Genomic DNA, 22,067 nt, shown 5'->3' with positions numbered 1-22,067 from the left:
GGATCTGTGGGAGGTTCCACCAGAATTTGGGGTTGGCATGAAAATTCTTGGAATCTATGAGACAACTAGTGAAAGGGGGAGGGAGCAGTGGCTGAAGAATACCAAATGCATGTGAAGGGCAAACTCAGTAGGCTACATGCCTTTTTATGCCATCAAACAAATGCAAATTTCAGTTGTGTAAGTAAACTTACCATAATAGTAGATGTTTGAATGATCACTGCTGCATTAGCCTTAGCTATATATGTTATATCCTTCCAAAGTTTCAGGGCATCTTACATGTGCCCAAATCCTCAGTCACCTTGAGCTGAGCAGACATAAAAGACAGATTTGAGTGCCAAGACCTTCAAAGTTTTCATATCAGCAGAGACAGGGAGGCTGAGCCCTGAAAGGGCAATACTAGGAACAACAAAAATTAAATATCCACGCCCTGGTATGAACATACCAAAAAAACAGCAGAGGTGAGGATGGGAACTGCTACGCTACCACAGAAGCAAGCAGACGATCATAACCATTAAAACACCTACAGTTATGATAAGTTTACTTACACAACTGCACTATGTTCATCATATTGATCTCTACTGCAGAAGCTTAGCTATATGGATAGATTTCCTTACCTTGCTGCACTTGGGAGGTGGTAGGGGATGGGGCCAGGAGCACCTAGAGAATGATCTAAGCAAAGCCTGACACCTAGACCTCGGAAAGGAGTTAAGCTTATAATGTCTTGCAAACATATGTTTAGAGGACCAAGCTGCTGCTTTTTGAATACTTCTGGAATCCAACCCTTTCCATAAAGCCATAAATGAAGCCAAGATCCTCGTAGAGTGGACCTGAAACTCTCCTGAAATAGTTTTTTGTGGTGAGTATAACAAATGCTTATAGCCTTAGACAATCATTTGGAAATAGTCTGTTTTGACATAGGTTGCCCCTTCTTCTTACCTTCACAAGAATTGAGCAACTGATCTGAAGATCTGGGAGATTTAGTTCTGTCAAGATAGTACCTGAGTTGTCAATCGTTTCTCCCTCGTTTTTAGGTTCACAAAAGAAAATGGTGAAATTGAGAGTCTGGCTTAAAGTAAACTTAGATACCACTTTAGAAATAAAAGAAGGATTAGTGTCTCAAAGAATCCCTGTCTCTGTGGAAAATGAGGTAGGGCTGACTCACCATAAGAGCTTACAACTCAGATCCTTTTCTTGCAGAGGTCAAAGCAATCAATAAAACTTTTCCATGTTAAGAACCTCATGTTAGCCAGATTAGCTGGTTCAAATGGAGCAAGTGTTAGCTTCTCTAACACAAAATTAACATCTCATGGAGACACCACCTATTTTCTTGGAGGTCTCTTATGTAAAACCCCTTTCAAAAATATTTTGAAAAGATAATGCATTGACAGATAAGGAACCACAGGCAGACATGCTGAAATGGATGGTAAATTAACCTTGATGAAGGAATAAGAAAAGCCATAAGATAATAAATCATACACATATTCTAAAATCAGAAAACAACTAGCCCTGAATTGGTGCTGGTTATGTTGTTGTCATCAACTACAAAACTTTTCCCATTTGCTAATTTATGATTTTATAGCAGCAGTCTTTCTTGCCTCCATTAGTACCAACTTCAAGTCTTCAGTAAATAGGTGCCTAGAGGAAATCAAAATCCTATCTTCCCAGGCAGTCCATTGAAGTTGACTGGGGCTGGGGTGTATCAAACAGCCCTGAGTAAGATTGTGGTAATTGCCCCTGAACATTTCCAAAAGAAGGGAGAACCACTGTTGCCTGGAAATGAAGAGTCAACACAGTGATCTTGGGGAATTCGTTCTGAATCTTCAAGAGTACCTGGATATCAGTGTAAAGACTGGGAAAAGCATACAGGAACAGTTCTGTCCAAGGAAAGGAAAATACATCTGTCTTCCAGGCGTTCTTGTATGTAGTCCTAAAGCTGAATCTTGACAGCTGATTATTAACAGAGGAGGCAAATAGGTCTACTTGAAGAACTCCCCACAGACTGGTCAATTCTTGAATTACCACCTAAACTAGTTTAAATTTGTGAGAGTCTGTCCTTGTCTTGCTCAGTTTCTCTGCCACACAATTTTGCTCTGATAGGATGCAAGCTGTCTGTAAAGTGACTGTGCTATGAAGCTGTATCACAAAGCTAACACATTTAGTCAGTCTGCAAAGGGGGTATGAGCTGGTTCCCCCTTGTTTGTTGATGTACTACATGACTGTGGTATTTTCTGTGACAATTGGAAGAGGTCCAGTAGAATAAAGATGATTCAGATAGTTGAGTGCTTTGATCAGGGCAAGCATCATTTTTATATTTATGTGCTTGCATCTGTCCTTGGTGTCCCGCACATCTTGCACACATTCCTCCTAAAACTGCTCCCCAATTTGGAGCAGAGAGAGAGACCTGAATTTAGTGAAATATGCTGTCTCCACCAAGACATTTCTCTTCCGACAACCCCCAGCACTGGGATTTTAAAAGACAAATGATGCTGGAGCTGGGACAAGAGAGAAATCAGATACCAGTGTATCTTTCTCATCTGAAGTCTAGCTAAGGGTATTGTAAGAATCATAGATGCCATGTGACCCAACATCCTGAGGTGTTCCCTTAAAGAAATATGCTGTCTCAACCAAGACATTTCTCTTCCGACAACCCCCAGCACTGGGATTTTAAAAGACAAACGATGCTGGAGCTGGGACAAGAGAGAAATCAGATACCAGTGTATCTTTCTCATCTGATGTCTAGCTAAGGGTATTGTAAGAATCATAGATGCCATGTGACCCAACATCCTGAGGTGTTCCCTTAAAGTGACCAAATTCTCAGAGGAAAACCTTGGAACTAGCTGAAGGTATAGCTCTATTTTCCTGTGGAAGAAAAGTTATTTGAATTGAGGTGTCTAGCTGACCATGTTCTTTTGGAATCCGAGCTTGTGCAAGACATCTATCACTAAAATGAGAGATTACTAACACTTTGAAAAAACTCTGAAAAGATAACCAAGTCATACAAATATCGAAAAATGTGGATACCCTGTATCCTGCAATAATATATAACTGGAGGTAGACACTTTGTGAACACTGATGTTGCAGTGGATAGTCCAATGGGTAAAGCAGAGTACTGATAGTGTGCTCCAAGCACACAAAGTCTTAAGAAATGCCTGAAGTCTGGATGAACAGAGATGTGCTGATAAGCATCTTTTAAATATACTGTTACCAGAAACGTAAATGAGGAGGAAGAGGTAAGAGATTGAAAACTGACATTATTTTTCAACTTGGGCATTATCACAAACAGGCTTAGGAAAGAAAGAAAGAAAGAAAGAAAGAAAGAAAGAAAGAAAGAAAGAAAGAAAGAAAGAAAGAAAGATCCAGAACTGGTCTCCAAGCATTTTCTTTCTTTGACTCTAAACATTATTTTGAATAAAAACCTTTCCCAACCTGGGTCTATCACTTCCTGTGACAGCAAGTGTTGAAGGACAGGGAATAATAAAGGAGTCTGGTCTGGTGGTGGAAGAATTACCCCATAGAAAGGAGGAATTTCCTCCAACTGCCATCTGTAATCTTGATGAATGATGTTTAGAACCCATTTGAAACTATCTGTTGGCTACTAGAAAAGTTGAGATTCAGACTTTCTGGAAAGGGAAAGGGACTCTCAGAGTTTGGGAGCAGGACAAAATCCATTAAACAGTCATTCTGACTGTCCTTGGATTTGGGAGTTTCATGAATTATTTGTGGATCCCCCTGCCACCTCTTCTTAAAAGTCTTTTTATACACATTTTGTTAGGACTGCTTATTTATTTAGATTTTTTATTTTATTTTTTTGTCAAATTTAGTTGAGGGGGTTAGAGGATTCCTTAGAAATTTTGGAAAAGGAGCATTGGATAATAATGGAGATTCCCTTTATCAACTTACCCCTTTCATCACACTTTTTGATAACCTCTGCAGCAGGGGAACCAAAAACTACATTTCTATCCAAAGTGGAAATTAAAATCTCATTTTAACATCCTCTGGGAAGTTTTGAGAAAACAGCCAGACAAACCTTGACAAAAGAGTACCAGTGACTATATCACTGGAAGGTGTATCCAAAGAGTCAGATACACACTGTTGTGACATGTAAAATGGAAGGTAAATTATTTAAAGCAGGCTGACTATCAGGAAAATGGCAGGCAGTGATATATCCTCTAGGGCTGACAGAACTGAAGGAATGGATGTAGGTTCTGGAAATTCTCTAACAGCAGTGTTCTCACACTGAAAATACTGGCGCATTCTGTAAATAGTCTCAGAGAAGAATAAACCCCCACAGGGAGATTCAGAAACTGAGCTGTCCTCTGAGTCTGAATAAGAAATCTGAGGAGAAAACCTTGTATCTTTACTTTATCTTCCTGTCCATATTCTGAAACTTGAATCTCTCTTCAGGAAAAGAAGTGTCCCACTTTCCTTTCCAGAAACCACCTTATAGGAAAACTCATTAGCCTGCATTAAACAGTCAGCCAAGCCCAGTAAAGTATTGCTGTCTAAGGAACTTTATAAATACATAGGTTCATAGGTAGGTACTAGGCTATTGGCCCTAGGGCCTATATAAGCCTAGCCAAATTGTACCCTGGCTTTTGCCACCCAAGAAAATTATTTTCCTGTACCCCTGTCAAGCAGAGCCACAGAAGTGATCCCTAGGGTGAATTTCCTATTTCCCATCCAATCATCAAGATTTTTCTTGAAGAGTGCTAATGAGGAACTTTGTTTGATATAGACAGGTAGTTTGTTCCAGAATATGGGAAGTCTCTGAGACAGGAATCTATCCCTCCAGCATGTTCTGTTTATTGTGGTGACAAGGTTTAGGTCCATACATTGTGTTTCTTGGAGGGATTGGGATTTCTTTAAGTGGAGCATGTCCAACAGCTCTGGGTTTGACATAGCTTTATATGTTAGGGAGAGTTCATCTCTGAGTAGGTGATATGCGACAGAGTAAAGCTGGAGTTTTTTGAGATGGTCTGCATAGGGCATCTGTTTGAGTCCAGTAATCCTCTTTGTGGGTTATTTCTGTAGCCTTTTCAGTTGTTGTAGATGTCTTGTGAGGTACATACCAAAAGGGGCGTTGTACTCTATAATGGGTCTAATAAGTGATGAGTAGAGGGGAACAATGACCTCTTTTTGCCTGGATGAGAAACCTTTTGTGATGAGGTGTGCCATGTAGAAGGATTTCCTGACTACTGTGGCAATGTGATTATCAAAGGAGCGACTACTGTCCACCTGTGTCCCAAAGTCTCTTATCACACTTTCGGTGTTAAGTAGACTACTGCCTATCTGGTAGTTCATGGGTACAGAGTTTTTACCAAGAGGTAAAAACATGTTGAGTTTTCTGTTTCTTTTGACAGGAAAATGGAGCCAGTAGAATTATTAATGTCAGCGGTAGCTTGCCCAGGGTTAGGCAAAACATTCTGACCAAACATGGAAGTCTTTTCTGTTTCCTGTCAATGGACCAATAAGAGTGGTTCTCTTTTGCCCACTGAGTGACTGCAACAGCCACAGAGTTCATGGCTAACCTCAAGTTCACAGTGGCTGTAGGTGCTGCACCAGAGGGATCTGGAGTAAAAATGAGTGGTCTGAGGAATCAGCCTAGACCACAGCAGCATCCAATAATTGTTTATATACTTGCTGGCATTATTTGTCTGACTTCAGAGTTGTGCAGTTAATTTTAGCTTGACTATTTATATAACTGCTGCATTGTTTTTTCTGATCTCTGCTGAAACAGATTTTTGTTTTTTTCCCTACCCCCATTCTCCCTATTGTTGTTGTGTTCTTAAATTTGGTGGCTTTTGCAGTTGCCCACCCCCATTGTAAATTTGATCTGGGACACTCCTCCCAGTCCCATCTCCTTACCTTATTCTACCTAATACTGAGATAATTTACGAAGGTCAAACTCCTTCTGCACTTGTTTTTAGTCATTTTTAGTTTAATTGCATATGTTTAAACCGTGTTTGCTCTAATATTGCTACACACTCGTGTGCTAGCTTGCACTGCATTTGAATTGTTTTTACTGCTGTTTTAGCAGCTTTTCTTAAAAAAAAAAAAAAAAATTCTAAGCTTCTTTCCTGCCTTTCCTGTAACCAGTCTAGCCCAGTCACAGATTTGCTATATGCAGGACTGTTTGTAAGCTTCTGAGCCCCCCAAGCCTTTCTGCGTTGGAGGGAAGCCTTCTAGCTTATCAGTGGAAGTGGTAAGAACTGGGTAGCCTATCTACCAAAGGAGAAGGAGTTTGTGGCCCAGAAATTGTAGTTTACTGGCCGGTTGAGCAGTTTTTTTCCATCTCTTTCAACTTTCTGATTTAAAAGTCCACATTTCACACTGAGCTAATCGGAGGAAGGGCATTGAGCAAACCCTGATCTGCGATATATAGCATTAAGTATCCTGTTATTTTGCTTATTTCTACGAGTTATTTATAGCACTTTTATTGTCTGCTGCATTATTTTCTAGCTAGTTTCACTGTGTATGAGGTATTAACTGGAAATTTTCTACATTTATTAAGCACCTGTTTCAGTTTGTTTGTTCTGATTTCCTGCCAAGGAGAGTATCATATAACTTATTTGTTTGCAGTTAAAAGCATTGTCTAGAGTCTCCTTTCTCCTTTGTCTGTTTAAAATGTTCATTTAAAGGCTCGCTGCTGCTTTTCTGCTGTGATAAACATTTCTGCAGGTTTTTTTTCTACCTAAGTAGTGTGGGTAGTTGTAGCATTGTCCATATTCAGGCTTGCATTTTGAGCCTAGTTGTTTGTATGTAGAGGCTGGGTGTCTGAGCAAATGTTCCAGGCCATCTTAGTTTAGCCAAAGCCATTCTTGTATTTCAGTGAGAAGGGAGTGTGCATGGTCATTAGCTGATTGGGGTTACATGGACTACGGCTTGGAGTAAGCGCCTCATTGGTTCTTTCGAGCTTTTTTAAAAGTTGTTTCAGCTTTCAACTTTCTGTTACTTAAGAAGTTAACTTGTGAGTGTTTCTGCCATTTCACACTGAGCTAATGAGAGGAAGGGCACTGAGCAAACCCTGATCTGTGATATATAACAGTAACTATACTGTTTTTTGCTTATTTTTACAAGTTATTTATACCACTTTTATTGTCTGCTGTATACCTTTCTAGCTAGTTTCACTGTGTGAGAGGTATTACCTGGAAATTTTCTACATTTGTTAAGCACCTGTTTAGGTTTGTTTGCTCTGATTTCTTGCCAATGAGTGTACCATATAACATATTTGTTTGCAGTTAAAAGCATTTTCTAGAGTCTCCGTGCTCCTTTATCTATTTAAAATTTTCATTTAAAGGCTTGCTTCTGCTTTTCTGCTGTGATAAACATTTCTGCAGTTTTTTTCTACCTAAGTAGTGTGGGTAGTTGTAGCATTGTCCATATTCAGCCTTGCATTTTGGGCCTAGCTGTTTGTTTGTAGAGGCTGTGTGTTTCAGCACATGTTCCAGGCCATCTTAGTTTAGCCAACGCCATTCTTGCATTTCAGTGAGAGGGGAGTGTTTATGGTCATTGGCTGATTGGGGTTACCTGGACTACGGTTTGGAGTAAGCACCTCATTGGTTCTTTCGAGCTTTTTTTAAAGTTGTTTCAGGTTTCAACTTTCTGTTACTTAAGAAATTAACTAGTAAGTGTTTCTGCCATTTCACACTGAGCTAATCAGAGGAATGGCACTGAGCAAACCCTGATCTGCGATATATAACTTTCAGTATCATGTTTTATGCTTATTTTTCTGAGTTATTTATAACACTTTTATAGTCTGCTGCATACTTTTCTAGCTAGTTTCACTGTGTGTGAGGTATTAACTGGAAAATTTCTACATTTTTTAAGCACCTGTTTGGGTTTGTTAGTTCTGATTTCCTGCCAAGGAGTGTATCATATAACTTGTTTGCAGTTAAAAGCATTCTCTAGAGTTTCCTTGCTCTTTTATCTGTTTAAAACTTTCATTTAAAGGCTTGCTGCTGCTTTTCTGCTGTGATAAACATGTCTGCTATTTTGCTCTACCCATGTAGTGTGCATAGTTGTAGCATTGTCCATATTCAGGCTTGCATTTTGGGCCTAGTTGGTTGTTTGTTGAGGGTGTGTGTCTGAGCACATGTTCCAGGCCATCTTAGTTTAGCCAAAGCCATTCTTGCATTTCAGTGAGAGGGGAGTGTTTATGGTCATTGGCTGATTGGGGTTACCTGGACTATGGCTTTGAGCAAGCACCTCATTGGTTCTTTCGAGCTTTTTTAAAAGTTGTTTCAGGTTTCAACTTTCTGTTACTTAAGAAGTTAACTTGTGAGTGTTTCTGCCATTTCACACTGAGCTAATCAGAGGAAGGGCACTAAACAAACCCTGATATGCGATATATCACATTAAGTATCCTGTTTTTGCTTATTATTATGAGTTATTTATAGCACTTTTATTGTCTACTGCATACTTTTCTAGCTAGTTGCACTGTGTGTGAGGTATTAACTGGAAATTTTCTATATTTGTTAAGCACCTGTTTGGGTTTGTTTGTTCTGATTTTTGTCCCCCCCCCCCCACCTATTGGTATCCTGTTCTTATACTTGGTGGCTTTGCAGTTGCCTGCCCATACTGTAAATTTGATCTGGGACACTCCACCAAGTTTAGTGTCATTACCTCATTCTACCTAATGCAGGGAGAACATTTGAGAAGGCCAACCTACTTAGTTCATAACTTTGAGTTATCTTCTGCTCCTCCTTCCTCCCTTTCCACTTTCCAAAAAAAAATTCTATGCTTGTTTCTTGCCTTTCCTGTAAGTAGTCTAGTCCAGATTCAGATTTGCTGTATCCAGGACTGTTTGTAAGTTTCTGAGCCCCTGTCCCTTAGGGTTAAACTATTCCTGGCACCATAAAGTCTGCTCTTCAAATTTTCCCTTAGAACTAGCCATTTTTTTAGTTTTAGCACTCAAATCTGTTGTTTCTTTGAGCTCAGCACTTGTTCAGAACTTGCTGTAAGCACTAAATAAGGTAAAATTACTACAGCACTCAACTTTCCTCACTTGTCTAGAGTAAAACAGGTTTTAGTACTTAATAAATAAGCACCTATCCAGGCATGCCTAAGGGTCAGCTCCCGTTTTTTCTCCTGTCTACCTAATGAATCTGGGCATCTTGGGGCAATGCAGCAATTGCTTCATGTACACAGACAACCCTCTCCTCCTACCACCTAACATTGCAACCTGTGAGAGATGCACTTATATTGCCAAACTGGAAGCAAAGCTCTCTTCACCCAAGACTGGACTAGGCAGTCAAGAGGAGAGGGTAAACACTTGCACCACACCACACATCACATAGTCCCTCAAAACCTACATCACCAAAACACACACATAGAAACACAAAACACACACCTACATTTGTGGAGGCTCTCAAAAATCTGCCCAAGCAACAGGGACCTCCAAAGCAGAAATACAAGCAACCTCCACCCCCCAACACAACTCAAATGACACATAGCTCACAAACTCAGTGTGCCACTCAACCACAGCCCATTAGGCATAACAGTGTATCCAACACTCTAGTCATAGGTGACTCTATAGTCAGGCACACTGATGTTCCACTCACCAGGCTAAACAAGGAGGAAGTTACTGTCAGCTGCCTGTCGGGTGCCAGGATCTGCCACATAACACACGCACACTGGTCACTCAACAAGTACAAATATGACTCTGTCATTGTCCATGCTGGTGTGAATGACCTGAGATGTACCTCCCTGAACTACATGAAAAGAGACATGGAGGAGCTGTCAGATACTGTAGCCCAATTAGGTGTGACCCTAGCTCTGAGTAGTATCCTGCTATCACCCAGAATGATACCACAGTACAAGGACAAAATGATTGACTTCAACAATTGGCTAGGCTACTGGTGTCATTGTAAGGGGATCCAGTATCTGTTTGCCTGGGATGACATGATCAACTGACCAAGATGCTTTGTCAGAGATAGCCTGCACCTGTCGCCCTTGGGATTCTGGATACTGACTAAGGCTCTTGCTACCCCTATAGTAACTTTTTTAGGCAAGGTTCAAATGACAAACTCACCACTGTAAAAGGTACAAGCAAGCAAAATCTAAAGGTAGTGCTACTCAATGCTAGAAGTCTAAACCTCAAAATACACTCACTCGAGGCTCTCCTTAAAATGGAGAATATCGATATCTGTGCAGTGACAGAGACCTAGTTCAAGGCTCCAGAAAGCACCCCTGCATTACCATGCTATAATTCATACCACACCTTTCGGCCACCTAACCTGGACCGAAACACTAAAGGCATGTCCATATTCATTAAGGATATCCACACCTCCAGGCTAGTTGCTCAGCATGATGCATCCGAGATTATCCAAGTTCAACTAACTCTGGGCAAGACTGCAATCCAAATTGTAGCTTGATACAGATCCCCCACCATTCCCCCGGATTCTCACTCCTCAGTTTTTGATGCACTGGAAAATATTAGGGTACAACCTAACACCCTAATAACTACCTCACAATTAACTGGGAAAACTACTCATGTACCAACTGTTTTGCTTAATGTTTTCTGGAGTTCAAAAATTCCAATGACTTGGATCAACTTATCCACACCCCCACCAGGGGCAGCAATATCCTAGACCTGGTTATTACCAACATGGGCAACCTGTGTTCAACACAAGAGGTCAATTCCTCGTTGGTCACGGTTGCACAGGTAAAAAACACACTCTTCAAAGCCAAGAACACAGCATCCATGGGGGTCTATATCAGATAGTCAAAGTTCCGTAACTGCGAACACCTAATTGTGGAACCATTATGTTAGAAGTTACAGAACTTCGACTATGTAATAAAAAATAACACAAAGGACAAAACAATAACTTGTTGTAAGCCGGGGAGGGGCAAGCCTCTTTGCACCCCCCACACCCTCCCGCTACTTAAATATACCAACTCTGAGATCGCAGCACATTGAAGTGAATGGAAGCCTCCACTTATGGAGATTTCCATTCAAACACTCAAACTTTTACAAATTCGAACGTATGGTCTTGACCATATGTGGCTCAAACTTGTAAAAATTTGTGCGTGATAGGAACCCCATCCATGGGACATGACAACACAGGCAGTAAATAGAGTCCTACCAAATTCTGCTGAGAAGTAATACAGCTCCTCCATCAATCTGTAGCTATGGATACAAACAGAATAATGCCAGATATTCTATAATGTTTTCAAGAAAATTGCTTATGTCCTACTTTAATAAATTGGTTTGGACTTCCTGCTAAGATCTCTGGTTTTCATTCTCAGGGTGCACATTTTTGTTTTGAACTTTGATTACCATCTATGAGAAGTTTTAAACATCTTCCATGTGTCTGGATGGGTATATAGGAATGTTTTGTTTATAATTACTCTTCTTTTCCATGTCTGGTTGAAAAGGGTCTGAAAAAGGTCCAGTTCACATACCTGGTCAAAAATAAATTAAAATTAAAAATGATATCTCATCAACTGTTTTATGTATGAATGCTTTTTGCCTTTTTGTCACTTTAAGATGTCTTGTTGATTTCTTTCATAATACCTATTTGTTCTTAAATGTTAAATTATTTTTCTTTACACTAGTGAAACACAATGCTACTAAATATTTTCTTTCTTAACTCAATAAAAGTCAGACCTCTTCCCAAACAAAAGGATTTTATTTGATGTGCATAACCACTGCAACCAGAGCAAGACTTTGGCAAATCAATTATTCAAGTTAGTTTTTGTTCTGCAAAACTAAAATGTGTAGTATAAGTCACTGGAAAGCATTATGGCCTATTTTGCTTAAGAATATTTTTGCTAAATTTTACTCATCTGTGTTTATCGTAATGTGGACCACAACTGCATAGCTGCTAAATAGACTATATAATTATTTTTGGTTATATGTTTCAGCTGATACCATGGAATGCTGAAAGCCAAAATGGCAAAAGTGAAAAATGTGAAGTGGAAAAATGTATAGATCAGTTTGCAACAAGCCTTAACTGCTTTGAAGCAGATAAATATGAAATGCCCATTTATGGTATAATATGTGCATTAATAAAGTATTATAAATAGAACAAGGAAAATGGCATGATGAGAGGTGCTCTGTACTGCCAATCAGGGACAGTTGAGAAGTGTGTGTAAGAGAGTGAGTAAGGAGGCAGTGCCTATGCCAATGGTATACATGGACCACTAGCAGTGATTAGTGCAAATTGCTGATTAGCACTAGCTGAAATACAACTTGAGGCAGTGGTATACAGATTAGCTGATAAGGAGGGTTTTTTCCCTCACTGAGGCCAATCTGTCTCTGAATTGCAGTCTTTTATGATCGTGAAAACTGACTTTTTTTTGTAATGCAGTTTACCTTGCTCTGGGATTCTCCTCCTTAAACTCCACTGTTCTGTGGTGATGGAAAATGAATCTAAGCACCTGATGAAGAAACAGAATCCACAGTCTTCTAATCTTCCAGCATCATAGAATAATAATTAATAAATCAAGAACACCAAACATGTAAAAACTACAGTGAAAATTTAAAGGGAATAATGAAACAAAAGTGTGGGCTATTAGACAAAGAAGCCTGTTGTTTATGTTTGGAAGTTAGGCTGCAATCCTAAATTTTCATTTTAAATTATATCAAATTACTTCAAATACATTGAGTCAAAACAAACTAATGCTGGAAATAAGAAAATAATTAGATCAAACGACTCACTGCAGATCAAAGAGACCATCTCATTATTAAATAAATGGATTCCATTTTCCAATAGTTTATTATAAATAACCATTTCTCTCATATTTTTTTATGCTGCCAGCAAAAGTTAAGGTCATTATTGTCACAAAGCTACATGGATATAAATTCATATTTGAATGCATTTTGTTTCTTTAAGAAAGCAGTTTGCTCACTGTTTGGATACATACTACAAGGAACATAGTACTAATAATAATATTGATATTAATAATAATAAGATATCTCACAACCTTGGTATCCAGTACCATTTGTTTCAGGGAATATTTTACCCATAAGCATCTTTTTAAAAAATAAAGATACAGTCATAGAGTTATTCACATATTTTAAAAATACTGAGATAAAGAAAAGTATCTTATACATTTTAAAGTCTTTGTATAAATTATAAAACTCATGTTTTCTTTTATTACAGTTTTTCTTCCTTGAGGAAGCTTAAAGCACTTTTGTGGTACCTTCTCTAGTACTGCGTTTCATTTCTTACAGTATTAGCCCAGCAAAGACAACAATTGATATACTTCGTACCATAGTTTAAAGCCTAAAGAGAGTAATGTTGCACCTGCATGCATTTATCTGGTGACCTTCATTTGCAGATGTGCTTCCAAAATACTTTTTTCATTGCTACAGTTTATTCCATTTTCATTTAAAAAAATAGGTTAAAAAATCAGCCAAATGCTGAAACACTGACAATGCAGGAAAAAAAATAAAGTGTCACTGCTCATTGGAAGACAGAGCAAAACAGGTTATGAACACAAGAGGAAGAAACTTAAATAAGACAGAACACCTCATGTGAGTAGGACGACTATGCATGTCAGGACATTGTGTGGTTAAACCCAACACTGAAATGTTTTTCAAACCACATCTCAGCAAGCTGCATGGTAGATGCAAAAGTACTTGCTTTTGATCCCAAGCACATCCTGTACTGCTTAGGATCTAAATTTGGGTCACAGTAAACAGGGTGATAAATGTGAACAACTCCTACTTCTTGACTTCTAAATACATTTATCCCAGAAGAGATGACTTTATTAAAGAGGTCTACATCCTCAAGTCCCCACCCCTGAATCGAGGTATCAAACCCACCAACTTTCATAAGATCACTTTTGTATATGCAAGTGATTCCAAACCCATAGTCCCTCCAGAAACCACTTTTCTTTGTAAAGACAAAGCTATTGTCAGATGCTGTGTTTGCTCTAAAGACAATTTCTGGATTATACTGACTGAAGATGATTGGATAATACACTTGCTGTCCTTGAACTGTATTGTCTCTGCAGCGTTGCAGAAAATCTGGTGTAAAAACTAGATCAATGTCACAAAAGAGTAACAAAGTGTCATTCTCAAAGTGCGATGATCCAACTTGTAAAGCTAAACCTCTGGAGAACTCTCCTGCCATAGGTATGATTGTTATATCTGCACTGGGATATTTAGCGCGATAATTATTTAACAATTCCATGTGCTTGTCTTTATCTTGATTGGAGTCTGAATAAAACAATATTATGGCTAGTTTTACATTTTGCTTTGGAATAAGGCATGTTCTCTCAAAGTTTTCCATGAACCTCACAAAAATATCATATCTCCCTGTGAGTGGAACTATAAAGTGAATTTTCTTATCACCATGGCCCTCAACACTTTTGGCAGACTTAGTAAACTGAAATGGTGAAAACATTTTTAAGGAATTAGAAAGGAATGAAAAAGACTGTGATTCAGCATCAGAATTTTCCAAGAACTCATCAAATTCGAGCTCCTCGACCTCTCTAAAAAATGGTTTGCTGAATGTCTGCTGAAGATATGCATGCCGCCTCACTGGTACAGTAACTTTTCTGCCCTTGTGTTTCTTATACAGAAGCATCAGATCTAAGACATACTCTGCTCCATGCAAAGGATCGACTCTTCTATACCCGTACTGAATCTCTTTGAACTCAATGACACGCCCTCTTGACTTAGAACTTTCATTAATGATGTCCATTATCTGCATTAAAATGTCATCTAGAGCTGAGCGAAGAGCGGTGTTTATTCCTTGACGGGGCATTTGATTTTCAGACATGGAGTAGACATGTTTTCCTGTTAAAAATTCCCATTCAAGCACTTCATTTCTTTCATGGGGCTGGAAGCGTGTAAATGATGGCATCATTCCAAGCTGTTGGTCTTTCTTTTGGATTTCAGTGTTACTAAGTTTGCTCATTTTGACACTTTCTCTATGAAGCTCAATAGTGCGATATCTCAGGTTTGATATCTTTCGACTCAGCATATAACTGTGAAGTCTGTACTGAAAAGCTGGCCTCTTGTTAGGATGGAGTGTAATGGCATAATGGATTTTACTATTGTGTAAATCCTGTATGTAGCCTTTCTTGTTGTGTTCATAGTTTTCATAAAACAGCTGTTGCATCTGAAAGAAAGTAAGAAAATAATCACTTTAGTTTAACACATGTAATCAGCAGTCTATTCGTAAAGTAATTTAATTCTGCAACTTTAAGAAAAAAATATTATTTTTCAATGTGTGACAGGTAGTTCTAATTGTAAGATATATGATGCAAACTTAGTTAAGTTCCTTATTTTAGGCATCTCCATTTCGGAGAGAGTACCAGGAGGCTACTTCACAGGTCATAAAAATATTTCTTATAACCATGCATTATAACAAATCTCCACATTAGAATTTTTAAAGCAGCTATTTGTATTTGATGAGCGCATAATTTCAAGTTTTGTTTTCTTTATTTTTAATTCAAATGAGTATATAGATATGGTCCCCTTCATATAGTCGACTTACCAGTTTGCTGACTTTCATATCATCAAGACCACAATGTTAAAAGTTAAAAACACGAACACCCAGAACATTGTATTTTCTCTCTGGGTAAGTAATCAGTTGGCAACCATGGTGAATTTTGCCCTTTTATCCACAGTTGTGCAATCTCAGAGTTGGCATATTTAGTTAGGGGGTGGTGGGGGTACAGGGTTTAATTTTGTTATGTTTCAATTTAATTTGTTGGTGGCCAAGTGTTTACTTATCTGGTCAATGAAATGGTAAGTCAACTATATAAAGTAGACCCATAAATATATATATATATATATATATATATATATATATATATATATATATATATATATATATATATAGTTTACTATCAAAATCGTGACTGACAAAAAAAATGAATCTGAGCAACTCACAACACCAAAGATGGAAGAGTAAACAGGTCAGTATGTCAAATGTAATGCCGATTTTTCAAATTCGGCCTTACTTGACATACTGTTTCCCCTGCATGTTTGACAACAGTAAGTGAAGTTCTGATTTTCAGCAGTATGAACGTACTGCATAACACTGAACTTCATGTTTTTGCAGGGGGGGCAAGCCCCCTCCCCTGCAAATTATATTTTCTAACTCCGATATCGCACTACAGTGGGGAAAGGGGTAAATTTCCCAATCAGCACTGTACCTCGATCCCTAGTAGTAAGGTCAAACACATATATATGAATGCACAGTGCATTCACTGAACCAGAGACTTCCCAACATGAAGGTTCGGCAACACGGGATTTAGCCAACTGTAATTCGACATCCCGTGTGTACCGAACTTTCATTCATAATTATGATGGTAAACCTATGTATATGAAAAAGTAATAAAATGCACTCCCAAGAGGGAAGTCTTTTGCTGAAAACATGCAACAAACATCACCAGTGGAATTGGAAAAGTTCAGTTTTTTGTGCAGAATGCAAATAGTTATAGAATACAATGGTGATAATTATCAAATGTATCTGACTGCAAAATTATTGTACATGTTATGCTCGACAATGTGCGCTGTGGACTTCAATATTTAGTTTCTTAGAAGCATGGCTACTTCTTAAACTCTTTTCTAAAATCCCAACCAAGTTACTCTGTACAAACTTGTTGATTAAATGAAGTCTAGTATGTATTTAAGTAACCTATAAAGAGAGACAAATATAATAAATGAGCTTGTTGAATGTTGGGGCTGGGAACTTGGAAAGTGACATATATATATATATATATATATATATATATATATATATATATATATATATATTGTATAATCTCTATCTAGAATTATACTAATAATGGAATGGTTTTAGTATGTAAATATGTAACAGTTTCTCTGTATTGTGTTTCTCTGTTGTATTTCATATTGTATTGTGCTGTTTTCTCTTATTGTGTCTGTATGGAGCTTTTCTCCATGGGCTTCTGCTGAAAATGGACATATATCCCATCGGACTTTCCCGGTCAACAAATTTAAAATAAAATAATAAATAATAAATAAATAAATACAAAATGAAAGTCATAATGTCCAGCTAGATGTGTTTGTTCTTCAAATAACAAACTCATCTAATATTTTTGAGAATGTTATAAATAAGACAAAATAAATGCTGTCATAACAATTGGTCTTTTTGAAATAGTATGGAAACATAACCGGTTTGATATGTTTGAAGTAGCTATGTTTATATGAAAGTATGAACATAAGCTCACTGGACGACATTTTTTTAAGTTATATATGAAGAAACTCAAAATGAAAATTTAATTTCTTTTTAAAGAGATGAAAAAAATAAATTCTTAGGTTCAAGCTTTACACAGCAATTTTATCTAAAATAAACAATTGCTTGATTACTCAGATGAAGGTAATTAATCCACATTATATACCCCATCTTGAAAGGAATGAATAAAACTCCGGTCAGCTCAGGGATAACTTTAATACTGTTCCATCATGTCCTTCAAGAAGCAGAACAGGTCAGAAGTTGTGAGTATCCTGTGGTAGGTCTCCTTCTCTGAAGACAGATGAATGTGTTTGATCAGATTCATCGATTTAGTCTTCATAGTTTTTATAACAGACCAAGATGAGCAGGTTCAGCTTATAAAGGTTAATCTTTAATTATGACCACCAAATAAAATAACTTGAAGCTTTGCTAGCACGGTATTTAAACTAAGCCAAAAATCAAAAAGTAAGGGTTTACATAAATTTCTAAAACAAAAATAGTTTTGTGAAATAAAGTGAAAAGCAATCTAAAAGTAGTATTATATATAAAGATGTTCATGACTTCTTCTTGTGAATGACAGTGTAATTCTGCTTTCAACATTTCCAAACACACACACACACACACACACACACACACACACACACACACACACACACACGCACACACACAAAAAAAACAGCTTAGAAACTTGAAGAGGACTTATAGCATTAAATTATTTAATAGAACTGATGCTTTATGTTCTATGCAACTCCATTAAAGTAATGACTAACAACTCCTCATCACATGCAAAAGGAGGCCATCTCAATATTATTGTCTTGGAAATGGAAAAGTCTGGGGCCACCTGTTCTGAATTCAGCTAGAACAAATACAACAGTAAACACAGCAAACAATTTATGCTACATACTCAAATGCATATAACTTCATATTATCAACCTTTAGGCAAATTTAATCAGTGAATACTTAAATGATAACGTCCTATTGCTATGTAAGTTTAAGCAGCAAAGCTAAATACAAAACAATATTTGAATGCAGCAAGGTCTTTCAAGAACAGAAATTTAATTTCTGTCAAAATAACAACCTCACACTGTTGCTGATTCTGGAAAACTCAAGCTGTTCTTAATAAAAACCATCTTGCAGAATATCCTATCTCCAGAAGTGTGCCATATTCAGAAGGGTACATTTTAATTTATCTTATCTTCTTCTTCTTACTCCAACAGCAGAAACAGCCACTGTCGCTATAAAATACTTCCCAGATTTCATAGCTTCATAGTGTTTACTAAGCTAATGTCCACAAGGGCCTTTTTAAGCCTAGCCCTGCATAGATAATCAAACGTTTGCACCACTGGACCACAGAAAACAGCTCATTAATCCTCTAAGCTAACTGCAAGAGGTCATAAGAAACATTCTTCTGTTTCTGAGTTTTGACTATGAATTTGAATGAGAAGTGTACATTATTATACTAAACCAATGTCCATGCTAACCAAAAAGAGAACTGTAGCACATCCCTCTCTGTGACAATCAGCTGAATAATTCAGGAATACTGGCAGGCTTTACCGATCAGAGGGGAGGGGGAATAATAGATAATTTTAGCTTATATGGTGGGATAAGGTAGCCAATATTGCCTTAGAGGTACTGATGATCAGGTTAGCACTGCTGCCATACAAAGCTTTGTACTTCAGTGTGATTCCTACTTGAGGTACACTCTTGGTAATATGTGTACACCCACCCTGTGCTCATGGGGGCATCAACAAGGTGTATAGTTTCCTCACCCATCTGACAGATACATTCATAGCTGAATTTCTGATTCATTAAGAGTACATATAGATGTGTTTGTGTGTGTGTGTGTGTGTGTGTGTGTGTGTGTGTGTGTGTGTGTGTGTGTGTGTGTGTGTGTGTGCGCGTGCGTATGTGTCTGTCTGCTTAAGTCCATGTCACTGCTGGAAAATGAAAATAAGTGGCTGGAGTGGGAGACATGACCTGTAGTTATATGGCCTTTATGGCTAGAGTGTTGGCACCAAGGAAGGATGGCTACAAATGTTGGCACTGACATTGTTTCAATAATATCAGAGATGCCAGACAGCTAACAAACCGCAGAGGGAATGAAGTGCAATGACTCTTTACCTCTCCTAGGGGACAGTAAAAAAGTGTGGTTAGACTCTAAAAGGGCATCTCCATCTGCAAGACACTATAATAGAGACTACAGACATGAAACATATTGTCTGGCTCTCTTGAAAGGCAAGGTATCTAGCAAGTAGTGCACTGTGTAAATGATACCTACTTTCCTAATCATCGAAACCATGGCATCAATCTAAAAGATGCAGACTGAGGAGATGTGCAATAAATATCAAGCATAAGAATGAAAAAGAACCTGTTTCATAGCATAACATTAGCAACTTTTCTAATCACCTGCACTTTGAAAATGTGAAGGAACAAATGGGAAGAGGGCCATAGGGTAGTGAAGGTCAGCAAACCAGTACTAATTGGCCTGGAAGATGAATGTGAGTTAAGTTAAAACTAAAGAAATGTAAATGTGCTTACTGCTAAACCACTGGTTATGTGTGTGTTCACTTTCTAATAAATCAGCATAGAACAGAGAAAAACAGTACACTCAGCATTCTTTGCATACTATCTAAGTTAAGCTAAATATCTCAGCTAACAGTACAGTAATTCCCTCAAAAGTTTGATTTTTTTTTCTTTTTTTGTTAAACAACCATGTAACATAAAAACATTGCAATCCATTTGTATCATTCATTACAAGCATTTGAGAATCCAAAGCTTGCGTAATTTAATTTATTTTTAAGGAAGCCCAATAAGATGGCTCTCATGAGTTGATGCCGTGCTTGATTTCAGGAAAAAGATTTGTCCAATTTTAGTTAAAAATGTATAAGGTAAGGATGGTATCTGGAAAGTAAGTTGGCTATTCATGCAGAACTTAAGTACAGTTGGGACGGTGTACAATGGGCAACTAAGGCTATCACATTGATAATGTAGGACATCTAAGAACTGAAGCAGTTTGTTGGAAATGAGGGCAGGTAAAGGTGTATAATTTTCAAAATTTGTGGTTATGTAATAAGATGAGAAGGCTTTGGAAGGAGAAAGGTGTTCTGTGGTTAGACATATACTGGAAGAAAATGAAAAATTCTTGCTGCTTTGCATAGCTTGGGTTGAGACAGACATACTCGGCTGGAGTAGAGAGATAGATGAACTGTTTAAGGTTGTGTGAAAATGCATGAGTTTCAAAAGAGAGACTGTATGATAAAATAAGAAACTGGAGGACTTTCAAAGTTTCTAAACAGGAATATTGTAGGATGGGTGAGGCACTTGCACAAAGGAATGGAGGCAGAAGATGGACAGGAAGGCTTAAGAAGCTGTAGGGATACGATGAATTGGGAGAGTGCAGAGGAGGTAATGGTAGGATAGTGGGCAGAGAACTGGCAATAGTGGTAGTTTGGCTTGGACATAGAAAGGTACTAATGTTGAACAGAGTTACAGATGACATGCTGAATAGTTGAACAGATATGCCACAAGGATGATATGTGGCCTTTGATGGCAAGAAGTGTATGTACTGAGGCACCCATCTGTGTAGAGGAAATACATGTGGGAGAGGGATACAATGGATAATACTTTTTTGACTACTATATATACTATGAATGCATATTAGTATACAGCAGCTGTATTAACAGAGGACTGAATATACTCAAACTACCAATACTATTGACTAAATAAATAAAAACATTTAGGAACTAAATTGAGAAAGTAAATAAACATGGGTAGCTTGCTGTTTTTTATTTATTAGAATACATTTTAGGAGAAACATTTACATATTTAGAGTATTCCTCTAACTATTTTATTTGGTTCAACAAAACCAGTAACCACATCATGTATTTCCCTAATATGTGCATCTTATTTTCGTTGCTATGAATCACTAACTTCTTAGATTATCTTCTCTAGTTCCCTAACACCTGGAACCTAGTTAAATTCATGCACTTTTTTCCTTACCATTTGAGAACTACATGTATTTCTCACTACTTGCCTCGTGTGTGTGATATATCATTCTGTACTCATTTTCATGAAGATACTACCAGTTTTCATGAATTCTACACACAGTTTTCTGCTTATTCCTTGACTTGTTATTTTAGTGCTTTTTTTTTGGAATGAAGTTATTGTGGGGGTCAGGAATTCCTTTTCTTTTGGGGAAGAAAATGGAAAGCACTACATATTTATTGTTTCATCGACGTTTGGTGATCATGAAAGCCCAACAGGCTCAGGAACCTATTTTTAGCGGAGGCCCAGGGAGAAACGCTCCAACAATACAAATGAATATGCAATGAATTACAGTTAATAAAACATTACAATATACAATTAATAAGCATGCATATAATTTGAAATGTAAGAATTCCTAAAAATATAGTTTGAAGAACTTTGAAAAGAGATGATTATTAAGTAATAAGATTACTTAAGGGTTACCGTAGAAAAAGAAGAAATATCACAGAATCATACATAATAAGGGTAATACAGAAAATAATGTTTGTATTATAAGAACTGAAATAAGGGAAGCAACTATAAAGACTTTCAGGAGGGAGGTGACAGTAGAACACAATGGTGAAGATTGAAGAGATAGAAATATGTTAACAATGGCAGATGTAGGTTAACATATACAAATAAGACAAAAATAAAGTATATGGGTTATCCCAAAAAAAGCAGAGGAAGGAGGTAAATAAGGAGAGGTGGTTAATAAGTGTGAAGAATATACTAGTTCAAAAAACAGCAGTTGATAAGCCAGTGCAGATTAGAGAATGTCGCTAGAAACTAGATTGCAGGAGGGGTAGAGGGAAGAAATGAAATAGGATGAGGGGTGAAAGGAGAAAAGTGGGGGAGAGAGAGGTTATGTTGAAAGATAGTTAT

General features: G+C 37.6%; 1 protein-coding gene across 1 annotated transcript in view; it reads right to left on the bottom strand.

Moving 5' to 3' along the window:
• Positions 1-12,692: 12,692 nt before the first annotated feature.
• Positions 12,693-22,067, bottom strand: part of LOC122792736 (chondroitin sulfate synthase 3-like) — a 79,083-nt gene continuing 69,708 nt past the window's right edge. Inside the window, exon 2 of the mRNA XM_044060317.1 lies at positions 12,693-15,074. Within this exon, the coding sequence (XP_043916252.1) occupies positions 13,503-15,074 (1,572 nt within the window). The 3' untranslated portion in view covers positions 12,693-13,502. The remainder of the gene's footprint in view (positions 15,075-22,067) is intronic.

The sequence above is a fragment of the Protopterus annectens genome, chromosome 2.part0 (genome assembly GCF_019279795.1).
Source record: "Protopterus annectens isolate FY-2018-M chromosome 2.part0, PAN1.0, whole genome shotgun sequence".
Taxonomy (NCBI): domain Eukaryota; kingdom Metazoa; phylum Chordata; order Ceratodontiformes; family Protopteridae; genus Protopterus; species Protopterus annectens.
The sequence above is the reverse complement of the archived record's forward strand: the minus strand, read 5'-3'. Positions and strand labels throughout refer to the sequence as shown.